We start from the raw sequence: 16,407 nt of genomic DNA, 5'->3' as shown, positions 1-16,407 counted from the left end.
ATAGTTCATGAATAGTCTTCACATTTTTTTTTTCTCATTTTCTATCAGGTCCCTAGTCTTTTGTTCCTCATTTTTAAGAGTTCTTTACCTACTAGGGACATTTGCCCTTTATCCTTGGTACATAAACCACAAATACTTCCTCATAGTTTGTCAGCTGTCTTTTGACTAGATCATATTTTTTACTTTGCAAATGTCTTATGGAACTGAATTGATCAATATTTTATTTCATTGCTACTAGATTTTAAGTCACAGTTAGAAAACCCTTCCCTATATTTAGAATAAAGAGGAATCACTCATGTTTGCTTCTACTACTGGTATGGTTTTCCTTTCTACATTTAGATTCCCAATCTATTTGGAGACTGCTCTTATGTCTGGTGTGAGATATGAACCTAATTTTGTCTTTTCCCAAATGGCTACCCCACTGTCCCAGCACCATTCATTAAAAAGTCTATCTTTGACGTGGAAATTTTAGATGTAACCTTTATCCTATAGTACATTTCCATACGTAGGTGGGTCTATTTATGTGCTTTCTATTCTATTCCAGCTGGTCTATTTGCCTACTCATGCATCCGTATCATACTATTTCCAGGTAGAGACTTTCTCATGGGTTTCCATGTCTGGTAGAGCCAGCTTCCATTATAGGTTGTTTAACCAACATTTTTCCTGTGTATTTCTATGTTTGTTTTTCCATATGAATTTAAGTGTTAACTTATCTAACTCCATAAAAAAAAATACTTGTTGGCCCTGAACTAAATTAAAATCATAAATTAGCTTAGGAGTAATTGCCATCTTAAGAATGCTGAGTCATTCTACCCAAGATCACAGTATATCTTGACATTTGTTTTTTGTGTCTTTTCAAAAGTTAAATCTTCTCTTCATATAGGTTTTACATATTTATTGTTAAATACATTCCTCTGTATTTCTTATTGTTGCTGTTATTACTGGAATTATGTTTTCTAACTGTTTTTTTTTTATATATGAAGATTCCTAGGTATATTCATTTATATCCCGTTAATTTTTGTGCTTGAGTTAGCTTTATCATCGATTCTCTAACGTTTTCCAGATAAACTATCACGTCATTTGAAAGTAGAGTTTTACTAAAGGTTGAGTATCCCTTATTTGAAATACTCAGCACCAGAAGTGTTTTAGATTTGAGACTTTTTTCAGATTTGAGACTTTTTCAGATTTTGGAATATTTTATGTACATAATGAGCTACCTTGGGAATGGGACCCAAGTCTGAGGGCAAAATTCATTTACATTTCATATGTTTCAGCTTATACACAATAAGCTGATGGTAATTTTATGTAATATTTTTGAGAATTTTATGCATGAAACAAAGTTTTGTGGTATAGAATTTTCTACTTTGTGTCACGTTGGTACTAAAAGTTTTCATAATTTGGAGAATTTTAAATTAGCAAGGCTCAACTTGTATTTTGTTATCCATTCTTATGTCTCTAATTGATTTCTCCTACCTAGTTGTTCTAGCTAAGCCTTTAGAATAATTTGAAAGGTAGAATAATTTGGAAGTTAGTAGAATAATGAGCATCCTCACCTGATTCCTAATCTTAGTGGAAATGCCCCTAGTGTTTTCCCCATTAAATAAGATACTGGCTTTAGTTCTAAGTTTAAATATTTTATCATGTTAAGAAGGTATCCCATAATTTCTATTTTCTGGAGTGTTTCATGAATTGTTATTTTAACCACCATATTATTTTGAAAAATGGTAAAGGTAAAGAAGCAAGCATTTATCCTGCCTTTTCTATATATTCTATACCTACAAGCTTGGGTTAGTTTCTCTTTGTAGAACTACTCCAGCTCATTTACAAAGAAGAAATTATCAAACGCAAATTTCACTATTTGCAACCCCTCATGAAAGGGTCAATCCGATTGAGGGTCATCAATAGAGTCACCTCCCAAAAAGAAAAGCTATTTTACATACCTCCTGATAAAAACACACATCATCATCATCTACAAAGCAGTCTTGCCATAAAAGAGAGAGACGGGGAGACAGACACAGAGAGAAGTGGTGAGGGGAGAGAGGGACAAAGACAAAAAGAGAGAACATGAATTAAGCCTCTAGCTCTAACTACCAATTTACAAGAAATACAAGAGACAGAGGGAAATGTCAAACTCCACCAGGAGGCATTCAGTAAAATACAGTTACGGGAACTCTGTGGAACAAATGATATAATTTCTTCAACAATGGATTTAAGGTGGGCAAGAGACAGCAAGGTAGAGGGTGATATGGTTTGGATATGAGTGCCCCCCCCCCAAAGCTCCTGTGTTAATACAGGAATGTTCAAAGGTGAGATGATTGGACTGTGAGAACTGTGACCTAATCAGCCCCTTCTAGGTTGAATAGACTGACTGGATGGAACTGTAAGCAGGCCGGGGAGCATGGCTAGAGGAGATAGGTCACTGGGGGCATGCCCTGGAAGGGTGCATCTTCTCCAAAGCCCTTCCCATCCCTGCCACTCTACTCTCTGCTTCCCGGTTGCCAGGAATAGAGCAGCACTCCTCTGCCATGCCCTTCCACCATGATGCCCCGCCTCACCTTGTACCCAGAGCAATGGAGTTGGCCCACCATGGACTGAACCTCTGAAACTATGAGCGAAAATAAATTATCTATCCTCTAAGTTGTTCTTCTTGGGTATTTTGGTCACAGTGACAAAAATATGACTAACAGAGGGGAAAAGTATATATTATTTAAAGAAAAAAAAAATATATATATATATAGTATAGGAGATTTAACCCAGAGGTGCTTTACCACTGAACTGCATACATCTGTAGCCCTTTTTATTTTTTAAGATAAGGTCTCACTATTTTTTAAAGGAACCTCAAATATATATCAACTAATTACAATGCATGGGCCTTACTCGGATTCCAATTCAAATAAAAATACTTGTAATGCAACTTATTGAATATTTGTTTATATTAAGGAATCATTGTTTTTTTTAGCTCTGTTAATATTTTGGGGTTTTTTTTGTTTGTTTGTCTGGTTGGTTGGATGGTTGGTTAAAAAGTAAGTCCTTGTCTTTTTTAGATACAGGTGACATATTGGCAAGTGAACAGATATTAGAACTATGACTAAGTTCTATGATTAAGAAGGTAGTAGTATTTCTAAAAGATCGGGCATCTACTGACCATTGTTGAAGCTGATGTTGGGTATTACATCAGTTTCATTATTTTACTTTTGTATGTTTTAAATTGTTCATAACAAATTTTTTTTTTGAAATTTCTGTATTATTATATTTACTTTGTAGGCCAAAGGAGATCAAACGCTGTGGAATGTAGTGGAAACAACCAAGCGCAACCCAGCAACCCACCTATAAGCAATGGTCCCCCTGTCAGACACTAAGCCCTGGAGGGCTCATGGCCAGGTTGCTCCCCAGGGCAAATGGCCATCCAGGCAGCCACTGCCAGTCACCTACTACATCTCTTGGCAAAGGCACAAAGAGCCCTGACAGTCCCTGTAGCACAAGGAGCCCAAGGGATGTGGAGGCAAACAAGGCCCACTGATGTTTTCCTCAGGAACCCAGGGCTGAGAGTCCTGTCTTCCTCTCCTTGCTTCAAAGGACTCCCAGCCGCTTGGACCCCCCACCAACAACAACAGAGAAAGCCCCGAACTCACATCATTCTCCGAGGTCCCACAGAGGATGCAGGATTTGCATTCTATGCACTGCCACTTGTAGGTCTTGACAGCCTCAGTCATGTTCAGGGTGAACTGTAGGCAGGTCGGGTGACCTGAAGGAAACCAGAAGCAGCAGCATTAAGGCCGGAGGTTCTGACCTGTCGCCCGCATACACCACTAGCCCAAAACACATCTAGGCCCAGTGTGGAAAAAGACCAGGGTAACACAGGCTGGGAAACAGGGCCCTCCCCACTCTCCTCACCAACCCTTCCCCATTACATCAGTTGGAGGCCCCAAGGGAGAAACGAGCATTAATCCCCTTACCAGGGATAAATACCATCCAGCCCCCCTTACTCAAGGAACCATGCCCCCCGTAAGCCTGCTCAGTTGATGAGAGCAGAAAGTGGTTATTGGAGAGAGCAGAACACACAGCATAAGGCAGCCCCCGGAGACACCAGCTGTATCTCCCAAGGCCCAGCTTCAGTCACGGCAGAAGGAACACGTGACTGGTTAGGTGGGGCTTCCTGATCACACTGCCTTGGAATACACGGGAGGAGGTCAGAAGATCATATAAAGGTTTCCAGGGACGGTGCTCAAAGGCAGTCAGTGGCATTACACTGTTATCAAGAGTGTCTGTGCTCACAGCCATGGGACTAGCAAAAGACTAAGCCCTGAACAGTCCCAGGGACTACAGAAGGAAATGAGGCAGGGGGGTTGGGGATCATCCTTCTCCAGAGCTTCCAACTCTGCCATCCCCACTGTATGGTGCATCCGATTGCCTCTTTCATGTGAGGGCGTTTGGACCTTAAAGGATACTCTAGACAGGGACAGCAATTAGGGTGAGCTCCACCTAGTGCCCTCCAAGGACAGGATCCCATATGGTAGGTACCTTGGGCCAAGCCATGTCCCAACAGGAGGTGCGCATGTCTTCCTTTCAGACCCTCACAGAGTAGCAATTCTCCTGAACTCTAAACCTATGTGTTCCACTACACACTTGACCTTTCCATTGGAAATCTCACAGACTTCCCAAATTGAACCCACTCAAAACAGAATGACTCTTCTCCTCAATTCTCTCTCTGTGTTCCTTCTATAGTCTTCCTCGTCTGAGTTAAGTTTCATTGCAATCTGTCCACCTCCCAACACACTTTTCACCTAAAAAGGGGTCCCTCCCTCCCTTCCCTCCTTCCTCCCTTTCTTCCCCTCCTCCCTCCCTAACTCCTCTCCTTCTTTCCTTCCTGAAGATTTACATTTTTATTTGTGTTTTCTTATCTTAAAAGATCTTTTCACCTATTTGCTTGGAAATAATGATAGCTTTGTAGGAAATTACAAAATACAGTCGCAGACCAGAGGTAGACAATAAGGAGCTTTTGCTAAATAAGTGGTAACTGAAACCATAAGAATCAATGAAATCATCTAGGAAAAAGAGAACAGAGGGAGAAAGGAAAAGAAGAAAGGAGAAGAGAGGAAAAGGTCTAGGACTGAGCTTTGGGGAACTCAACTATTTAAATATCAAAGGAAAGAACCAGCGAAGGAAATAGAAGGAGGGTCAGAGGTAAGAAGCAACCTAGGAAAGTATGGGGTGATCATAGCTAAAAGAAGAGATCCCAAGAACGAGGATTTGGCTTACTGTGTTCCTGCCACAGGTTCTTGAGCTTGTCGTTGCTCCATTAAGACCCTGAGTGGGGGAGTGTTGGCAGATCAGAGCAAACGCACCCAACTAATAATAGCACTCTCCAGAAGCGCCTTCTTCCTGAGGAAGGAAGGTCAGTGATTCCAGAATGTGGCAGACCTGTGCATCTGGAGTTAGGTCCGTGGGTGGGATGGGCCTGGTGTGTGGGCTTCATGCACCCAGCAACACTCCACAGATATTTGTTGAGAGCCAACTCTGTGTCCAAGTTCTCGTAGACTGTGCTGTGCTCTGAAGGCATTTTCTGAGATTGATTTGGACAGAATGGACAGAATGGTAGCAAGCAGGTTTGGAAACTCCTTGGAAGTCTGTGAAAAATTCCCACAGGCTTCTCAAGATGGGCTCTGGCTGCAGAGCTCCTGCTTCTTAGAACTCAAGACTTATCACTCAAGTGTGAGAGGAAAGAAGGGGATGTAAAGAGTATTGCAAATTTTCGACCAGGGAAAGGACAGGGCAGTCATGCAAACAGCCGTGGGCAGGTGAGAATATTGTGCCCAGAATTAAATCCTCCTGTCAGTGCCACTATACCAGGTCAGAAGACTGTTTCCTCGATCCAGAAAGTGGAAAACTCATTTGCCATATAAAACTGCAAGAATAAGATTTCTTATCTACCATGGAAATGACTTAATAATGCATACTATTGGACAAAAGAAAAAGTTTCTAAGGAAAGTGAAGCTCATTTCTAAGTTTTACTGCTAGGACTCTTTATTTGTGCCCTGAACTAATTCCTGAGACCCTTGGAGGTAAGAAATAACAGATACAGAATTTCCAATCCAAGGTTGGAAGAAAAAAAGGGTGCATTGCTATAAAGCAGTTCACTTATAGATTCCTATCTTGATCTCTTTGTAAGTTAATCACCAGTTTCTAATGTACTTACTTGGAAATTTCAATTTTCCAGGTTTTCAGTTTTCTTAAAGCAAGGAATACCTATTTTGCTATTTAAATAGTCCAATGTATTGAAAAGGGAGACAACTCTTCCCAGGTCCCTCTGGGTGCAATGATTCAACAGAACATTTATAAGATTCCAATTACCAAAATGAATTTAGAAAGTGATGCAATGTACATGATTCATCCCAGCCAGAATATTAAACACACACACAGACACACACTCCATTCCTCAGAGCTCCTCCAAAATTGTTCTATCAGGAGAATTCAGAAAATTTCCCACCCACTTGCTTAGTTGATCCAGTAATGCACTTGGTGTAAGGAGGCATTCTTCATCCAGCCTTAATTCCTTCCCAAACTGACCTCATTTCTCCCTAGACTTGAAACAGGAAATGTCACCTATGGCCACTATATACAGGAAACCAAACTCCTGGGCTGAGCTTTTGGGTAATAGGGATTTGGCCTCAGGGTACCATTTCAGCAGATGGGAAGAAAAGGGAAACAGTAGGATTTGGGAAACTTCTCAGACAGAAGACAGGCTGTGAAGCTGGAATACCAGATGTTTAGGGCACTAGAGTCAACTGAGCTCAATAAAAAGAAGATGGGCTTCTAGGAGCAATGACGGCTGCCTTGCCACTCAAAGAACACATGTGCACAGATGTGGAGAATGTTCCAGGGGCAGCAAGTGGGATTTGGGGCATTCTGGGGAGAAGACACAGAAGTAAGTATTCGTGCAAAACCAGAGTTAGTGCTACATTCACAGATGCCTGTATGTCTCTATCCAGCTGCCCACGAATATGGATGTGTTCAACCTTTTGGGGAAGAAAATATTTAAATACACCTTGTTGATTAACCTCATGTTATGATGGTGACTTAGCAGCTAACACAACACACTAACCAGTCAACCTCGCCCCATAGATACTCGATACAGTGAGAGAAACAGTTCATTTTCAATAAAGCCTTGGCAAAAACTAATATACAAACTGCTATGATGTGTCTCTTACATTATGACCCTTATTAAAAGAGTTTTTTATTTCATTATTGCCAGTATTTAATTTGGACTAGGCTCAGCCACATCACTGATTAAATTAGAGGTCTAGGGAAAAAATTATCTTGCTAGGTTTGTGCTGAAAATATAAATAAAATAGCTACAAATAACTGTGGAACTAGCATGGTCTATTATTTATTCATTGTGAAATTATAAACATCTAATTATATTTTATCACCTTATTTATCAATGTTGATCTCTCCAAAAACTAATTTCTCAGGAAAGGAGAACCTAAATATCCATGGTCTCAGGCAAATAAGTACAAAATTCAAATTGTGCTCTAAAAATCATATTATAACAAAACACACAGCATCAATTTCAACCTGAAATAACACCAAAACAAAGTTTCCATGTGCATTCATTAGAAAATAATTTGGCAAATTTCTAACAGTTTTCTATACTCATACACATGTGAAATTTTTAATATTTACATATTGCATGCAAATATATATGAAGCTTTAGCTAAAGTATTTTTGCAAAGTACAGTTAACTGAATCATCATGCTAAAGAGTAATTTGAGGAGAAAAAAAAATATATTACTAGCTCACTTTGGAAAGACAACTCATTTAATCAGATCTATTTCCATTCATATTTCTTTCTCTCTTTTCTCTCTCTCTCTCTCTCTCTCTCTCTCTCTCTCTCTCTCTCTCTCTCTCTCCATTCCTCTCCCAACACCCTCCATTTGAGACCCAGAAAGAAGCCTCTGATTCATTACATCATTACACTTAATCTATAAAGAGGTACCCCAATTCTAAGCAATCAAAAATCTAAACTCTTTACATATATATTCTGACTAGCATATTAACAGTGCTTCTTGTGTATTATTTCTTCAGCTCTACTTCTCAAACCTTCTGCAATGGTCTGCAAGCTCCCCTCTGTCTGTCTAGAAGTTACTTCTTATGCTGCAGACACCCACAGATTCCTAACCACAATGGCAGTCCAGAGCCAGCTGAATGGCTCCCTTTTTTTCTTACCATTTTTTTTATGTACTTCAAAGAGGACAAAGAAGAGAAAGAGAGTGGAAAGGACAGAGACCAAACAAACAAAAACACATTAAAAATAAATGATGGTGTGAGCTGTGGCTGCCTTTTGCTTGGGCAAAACACCTTACCGTGCAGCAAGTTCAATACGTCTTTGAGATCTGCTTACGCTCCCTCTCAAGCTGTCAAGCTCTTCGACACCCAGGTATCATGTGGCATGCACACCACAGGGGTTGCTGCACCAATCATTATTATAAATAAACATGCACAGCACATTATGCAAGAAGAGCAGGGGGACTTTTGATGGACTAAACAGCAAAGGGCTCCTGGTGCCATTCTCAAATGGCCCTAGAAATCCCCCATTTTCACTGGTCGAATATGGTCCAAAGTAGAGTCTTCTGGAAATGGATCTACGCCCATCTATAAATGTGAGGACATCGTGATTGGTTCTCTTAAAGTGAAATAATGGGATGGGGAAGCCTTGACCTAGATTTATATGACTTCCTTGATTATCCCATACTGAGGCCAAAGCACAACACTAGAAAGATGTCAAGAGTAACATTTATGGCCCCAAAGTTCCTAACTCATCACTGCAGCTGAGGATCAAAGGCAATTGATCCATTCCTTTGACACTATTTGTTGAATAAAACACATGTGGCAGGCACTCTTCTAGGTATTGGGGATATAGCAATAAGAAAAACCAAACCTCTGTCTTCCTAGAACAACTGCCACAATTTGAGATATGTTGTAGCATCTGAGTCCTTTGGACGAGTAATTTCATCTCTCTGGGCACTAGGATAAGAATAACTAAGTTATTCATTATTTTAGGATATTATTATAGGATAAGAATATGTTATTTGTGAAGTGTGGCTCTACCAATGCTACCCATAAATGGTATTTTTAGAGATACTACCAATCCCAAATAGCCTATCTACTTGGTGGAATAAACAAGGCTTCTAAAATTTTCCAGATAAAACTCAAAGTGAAAAAAAAGAAGACATTAAAATAGCCAATAAGTCCTTCTAGAATCCATGTCAATTATTCCATGTTGACCAGCCCAGTCTAGTCCAATACCAGCACCAAAATATGGCCATGGCAGAAAGTAAAAGAAGTCTAGAAATCTAATGCACCTCTCTCATCAGCCACACCACCCATCCCCATGCCATACGTTGGGCCCCGTACAGATGAGCTTTCATGAATCTTCAGGCAGACAGAAGCTTTGGGTAAGGATCCTTCCAAGAAGAACATTAGATCTGGGTTGAACTGGTTGTGTTATAGCAAGAAGATAATGCCAGCCAGGGAGTGGAAGAAGAGGGTCATCCATAGGAACAATTCAATTGACTCTTCTTTTAAATTCTTAGCTGGATTTGTAGCTTATTGGCTACCATCTGCCAAAGTGATGCTTGCCCCACAGCCATGTATGAAGGCCACTCTGAAGTACTGTCCAGAGCTCAACATCCATCTGGGATACAAATCCCTGACATCGGGAGTATTCAGCCATGGGCTCTGGGTTTTCCCCAGGAAAGTGAACAGAAGAGGACACTGTCATCTGTGTGTTTCCTTTTGTCCTGAGTCAGTCCAGCAGGGTTTTGTGGTGTCTGTGATTGATGTGTAGCTGGTAGAAAATGGCAGTCATTTGTTATCTCTTGATTGCCTGTGATCCCCCAACTGCCCACCTTCCCTGAATTAGAAGATGAATCCACAGGTGGTTTAAGTTCTTGAGTTGTCTGAGGACCTTTGAGGTAGTATTTCCATTTTTTTCCTTTCAAAGAAATTTCTTAGAGTTGTGCTAAGTCAAAAGAAAATGGATGCTTTCTTGCCTTATTCTAGGTGAGAATGGACAGCAATCCTAGAAACGCCTAGAAGTAGAGTTCACAACACTAAGACAATTTGTGTTATATTTTTAAAATCATTTTTTGATCCAATTTTGAGATTTCTTCTGACTTTGCAGTCTACAGAGTGCCTACTAACTGCCAGGAACTATATTAGATGCTAATGTTTCAAAGATGAATGAGATATGCGTCATGCCTTGAGGAGCTCTAGTTTAGTAGATGTGGTTGGCAACCTGTAGTGTGGCCACCAATAGCCCCACCTCCTGCTTCCCACACCCTGTGGAATTATAAGTATGGGCTGTACTTCATGACCTCTAACTAGCAGAATATGATAGCCAAGATCAGGGGTTTGTAAGCAGAAGTGATAGGATGTCACTTCTGATATTAGGTTAAAAAAAGTTGGGGCTGGAGTTGTGGCTCAGCGGTAGCTCACTTGCTTCAGCACCACATATAAATAAACAAATAAAATAAAAGATCCATTTACAACTAAATATATATTATATTTTTAAAGCCTATAGTTTTGATCTTGAGCACGCTACCTTGTACTTTGTGTATGTGTTATATTTTGAGGTGCTAAGGATTGAATCCAGGGCCTTGCACATGCTAGGCAAATGATCTACTACTGAGCTATATCCCCAGCCCTCTCTCGTCCTTTCTTACTCATATGGAAGGTGCCCATATGACAATGAATGAAAAGAAGTCTTGGTCCAATAATTGCCAGGAAGAACTAAATCCTGCCAAAAACCACTTAAGTAGGCTTGGAATCAAATCCTCTCCCAGTTAAGCCTTCGGGTATTACCACAGCCCTGGCTGACTTGACTACAACCTCATGAGACAACTTGAGTCAGAGACATCCAGCGAAGCCATGCCTAGATTTCCAACTCACAAAAACTAGGATAATGAGTGTTTATTGTTTCAAGCTATTAGGTTTCAGAGTAATTTGCATGCAGCAACCAATAACTATTTGGGGAAAGACAATTTTTTTTTTAAATGACTTAACACAATGTGATAAATGACATAATGGAAGAATGAATAAAGTTGTTACAGATGGGAAGTCACTGAGAGGAGATGATAGCGTATTAGGGGGGGCCTTGAAGGATAAATAGGAGTTTTCTTAGTGAAAAAAAATAAAACAGAGAGAGAGAGAGAGAAGAGCATGACAGGGAGATGGAAGAGCAAGGAAATGTGATGGTCCACTCAGCCAAAGAGGAGTAGTTCAAGAAGCACAGGGGGAAAGGGGAAGGGCAGGAAATGATGTTAAAAAGGTTTCAGGGAAAGATTATGAAGAGACTCTTATGTAGGCACAGGAATCTGAACTTGACTCTGAACACTGAGGACTCCTTGGAGGCTTTAAAGCAAGGACTGATTTTCTTGTACTCATATTTTAGAGAAATGACTCCAGTGGCAAGTAAATAAAGTGGGGGTGGCTGGGGAGGGTCACCAGCTGCATTAATGTATTCAACGGATTTTTGCTGAGCACATATGATACATGCTGAGCAATGAATAAGAGAGGCAAAAAAATCCTACCATTGTGGAGCTTATGTTCTGTTGGGGTCATGGGTGCCAGATAGGCCTGGAAATCGTGAAAATAAAAGTAGAAATGTAACAGGTAGTCAACAGGCATGATGCCCACCTCAACATGGGTGTAAGGAGGAGAGAGGAGTCAAAAATGATGCCAAGATGGGGCACAGAGTAGATGTTAACCTGTTAGCTGAGGTGGAGGCGGAAAGCTTATAGTCATACACCTCATGATGACGTTTAAGTCAATGACTGAGGGTATGTAGGATGGTGGTCCCATAAATTATATTAATTTGGAAATCATCAGGTTTGGATGGCAGAGGAAGACTTGGAACTTGGTGAGATACTCAGGGGGGAGGCCACAGAGTAAAAGTTAGAAAGGACTTAGTTGGGAGTAGGGAGGCAGGTCACCATTGTAAATGAAGGCTTTAAAAGGCATCAAGGGAAAAAAAAAAAACACTGGGAAAGATGAGGACAATGTGCTCAGAAAGGAGAACATGGAGAAAGAAAATGATGATGCCTAAGGAACAGGACGGGTGGTACCACCACCAAATAAACCATGGAGTAAGATAAGAGCCGGCCTGGACAAGCCACTGGGGGTTACAACTAGAGCCAGTTCCAAGAGGAATGCACTCTCATGCATCTCTGGATGGCTGGATGCTTCCACATTGTCAAGAGAAGAATCCACATGCAGATGGTCTCAGAACACACTTTGCCGGCCACAGGCTTTGTCCTCCACACTCAAGCTTGGAAGTGCTATGTGAAATAGTCATAGGAATGTTATCTGACTACATCATTAATAGCAAGTCCATTTTTTGATGCAGGTTCCATGGCCAGAGCTAGGCCCTGCCAGCCTCAGTTTCTGTTCTTCCCCAGGAGATGAATCAAGTCCCACTGGAAGCCATTTCTATCCTCCAGAGGTCGGATTAAGGTTGCTCAGTCCAAGATGCCTGAGCTCTGCCCACAACAGCTGGGGCAGATCCTGATAGGGGTGCATATACCTTCAGATTCTGGCTAACCCTTTTCCACAGTATGGCCCCAGGAGACCCACTCCACCAAAGAGGCCGCCATCATTAGGCTCTGTTCTTGTCTCTGCTGTCCTGCCTCAGTCTCACCCTTTCTCCTTCCCCCTCTTGAAGTCTGTCTCTCACCTCCAACAAGACTTCCATTCAATCCCCAGTATTAGAAAGCCAGGGGCTTCCTACAAGCATGGTCAAACTGATATGATCAGAGCAAGAACCCACAATCAGTATTTTGACCTGAAGAAAGTAGTGCTTGAACAGTTTCATGGCCATTACCTCTAATGTGTCCAAGTAAGCACATTTACATTCACTGATTTTGTTTGATTCTTCACAATAATCCTGCAAGGTAGGTGAGACAGAGATTCTTGATTGACAAATGAAGAAACAGAGGCTAGAAGTAGCCCAGAGCATCAATCCAGGTCTTCAAATGCTAGTCCTTTGGGGCTGGAGTGTGGCTCAGTGGTAGAGCACTTGCCTAGCATGTGTGAGGCACTGGGTTCAATCCTCAACACCACATAAAGATAAATAATATAAAAGTTAAAAAATAATAATAATAATTCTAGTCCTTTGTTCTCTCACTACCTCGTGTTCTGGAATGGCCAAACCAAATACAGTGTCCCAACCTCAATTTAGCTCCTTTATTTTAAGCCGCTAAATATAGTAATGTTTTCCCCTTTTCTGCACAAGAAGTTCGCTGAGGCACAGTAATAAAGGTCATTGAATTTCCCTGTGCCTCAGTTTCTTCAATTCCATCACACAAGGGTATACTAGCTGTCACCTAAGGCCCTCGTGGCCCTTAAGGCTCCAGGCTTCTAGTGAAATCCTCCAGGAAGCAGAGCTTGCTTGGATGAGGCAGGGCATCAAGTCCTCACCATCTGGCAGTGACTAATCCTGGAAAGCCCTGGGGAAGAGCTGTCCAGGAGTGAGCCAGTCTGGCCCACACAAAGGGGCTGTGGAGCCTACAGGAAGTAGGTCAGTGGCCTATGATGGCGTTACTGGGCTTCAGCTCCTGAGAACCCCAGTGGAGATGTCCTCACCCCATTGTCCACAGATAATAGCTGCCGCGGGGAGATGTCATTCTCCCCTCCCCACCTCAGTCCTACCAAGTCTTGCCTGACCACCTGAAGCCAGTTGACCAGGACCTTGCTGGGGCCATCGTAAGTGACTGCCCATCACAGCTCCATGAAGCCTCTAAGAAGAGCACAAAAAGATGCCTGGCATCCCACAGCTGATGCCACATCAGCCCCAGACAACTCATATTTACTGTTAGTCAAGAAAAGACCAGAATATTCTTTACTGACCTTACTTAAAACAAAAGAACCAATAGTAAGGGCCCTCATCCTTGCAGTCACCAAACTGTACTGCAGTTAAGATGCCTATGACCTCACACTGCCACACATATACCCAAAGGCCCAACAAAGGTTAACAAGTTCACTGGCTCTTTTTAATCCTTTTTCCATTTCACTTTATACCTCTCACTTTTCCCAAGTCACCAATTCACTTTCTCAACTGCAATGGCAGGAGAATGGAAAACATGGATGGTTATGGCAAAACACAGTTTCCCCTAGAATCTCTTGCCCAGACTTCTTGAGCACCTAAGGTCCCTGATGTCCTTCAACACCATCAACAAGAGGAAAACAAAATCAGGCTGAGCCAACACTGCTGAGAGGAGAAACATCCTTGGAGCTCTTGGGAGTACATCGAAACCCAGCCCCATCTGGCCTTGCATTCCCTCAGCATTAGCTTCTGACCCCCAATTTTCCAGCAGCCCCAGATCTGCACACATATCCTGTATCTTTGTATCTGAGTGCATCTACAACTCAGTCCAACTGATAGATCAGTTCTACTGGCCAAATTTTCATCTAAGATTAACCCAACTTTTCCTGACAATCAAACAAATATTTATCCAACAGATTCATGAATGAGAATTGATCTTGCTGTTTACTTAGAAAGCCAGAGGAGTTGACTTTCTACGTGGGCTTTATTTTTTCCTCTAGAGAAATTATAGAGTTTGGATAGCACAAGAGAAAGCAAATCAATGGCTATTTCCAGATACCAGCATCTGTCTTCAGATTTAATAGAAATGATGCCCTCAGTCACATAGTCCACTCAGTTTGTTCAGTACAAAGACACCCATCGATATGGGAGTAATGCAGAAGGAGAGCTTTTGCTGGTACTTTGTAAATGTAGACATTAGCCTCACAGCTGCTGCAAGATTCACAAAGCCCTTCTGGATAAGTAGTGATCCACTCCAGTCCGTAATCAAGGAACTAAAAGCACCAACTATCTTTGAAATGGCTCTGGTCTACGTGGGGGTATGTGTGAGAGAATTAGGAATACATCACCAGAAATCTGATTTCCTCTTAGGAAAAGCTAAATATATGACACATAGGCCACCATTCTGTCCCATACTCGTGGCAGACATTATTAATCAATTTGGCATCCTCTTCCAACCCACGTGGATAAGACCTAGGGACCCTCCCCATAACAGCACTCCAAACAGCCATCACCAGTCTGAGTTGGCACACAAGAAGAATCCTCTTGCTACCTCTGAGCTAGGGGCTATTGAGATTAATAGGTTAGATGCCTCATATGAGAATTAAAGATTCAAACTTTAAGCAGGTCACTGATCACATATATAACTCCTGTTTTCCCTTACAGGAGTCAGAGGCCCCACCAAAATAACCAGCTCCACAAACCAAAGAGTGGCCTTGTTTTGTGGTTGGTATGACAAATCGTCTTCCTACAGTCACATCCTCTTGTTCTCACAGAAAACAGTCCAAAGGATCCTTTCTAGAAAGAAACTTTTTAAACAATGGTCAATTTTTTTTTTTCTTTTCCATCAGTGAAGAGTTATCAGCCCACCCATCTTTAAGTAATAGGTAAGCTCCTTAGCACAACAAGCCTCTTTGCTGTCTGGTCACCATTGCTTTTTATAGATCCATGTCCTTTCCCCATCACTGACCCCAACCACCCCTACATCCTAGTCCACAATCGCACAGAAAAGTATTTGCTATGCCCCCCACCCCAAAAAATTACTGCTCCATTTGCAATTTCATATTTGCACACAAAGGTCTCTCTGTCCTAACCCTCAACTCCCACTCACCGGCCAGAGTTGTCAAACAGGTTATCTACATTCTGACTACACAAAGTATGGTCCCTGGACCATTAGCAGGAGCAGCGTCTGGGAGCTTGTTAGAAATGCCCACCCCAGACCCACTGAATCTAAATCTGCAATTTAACAAGATCCCCAGATGCTTCGAGTACATAGTGAATTCTGAGAGGCACTGCCCTAAATTCACTCCCTCCCTTTCTGGGATACCCACTCAGGCCTTATTCTTTCTAACCTGACTTCTCTCCTCATCCTTTCACCAAAAACTTTATTGAATAAGTGAATCCATCGATAAATAGAGAGATAAATGAACTATCGCTTCTACCATTGGCCTATATTGAGGACTTCTATTCATTCCTCAAGTCCACTCCAAATGGCCCCACCTCTGTGAAGCCTCTTCTGCTCTCCACTGCAGATAAGAAACCAAAATGCAGAGAGGATGGGAATCTGCTAGAGGTTGCACTGCTACCCCGTACAGGCCCCTGACTCCGTCCGAACCTAAAGGTGCTCCCAACACCCTCACTGTATTGCCTTGAAGAATGGAATCAGGAAGCGAGGCTGTGGCCTCCCATAGGACCCCTGGGCCATTCCCAGGGGCAGGAACTCCTAACTGGAACTGGTAAGACAAGCCTCCAGGTGCCTTGTGGATGAGGCTTAGGTCCTTAATTGCTGGTGCTCGCTCTGTACCTCC

The 16,407-nt window shown here is 41.8% G+C and overlaps 1 protein-coding gene across 1 annotated transcript in view; it reads right to left on the bottom strand.

The window, feature by feature from the left end:
* Positions 1-16,407, bottom strand: part of Dpf3 (double PHD fingers 3) — a 249,781-nt gene that overhangs the window by 6,951 nt on the left and 226,423 nt on the right. The window contains exon 10 of the mRNA XM_071607396.1: positions 3,633-3,745. Coding sequence (XP_071463497.1) covers positions 3,633-3,745 — 113 coding nt within the window. The remainder of the gene's footprint in view (positions 1-3,632; positions 3,746-16,407) is intronic.

Source organism: Marmota flaviventris, chromosome 2 (assembly GCF_047511675.1).
Source record: "Marmota flaviventris isolate mMarFla1 chromosome 2, mMarFla1.hap1, whole genome shotgun sequence".
Classification (NCBI taxonomy): Eukaryota; Metazoa; Chordata; class Mammalia; order Rodentia; family Sciuridae; genus Marmota; species Marmota flaviventris.
This window is presented reverse-complemented; position numbering and strand designations above follow the sequence as displayed.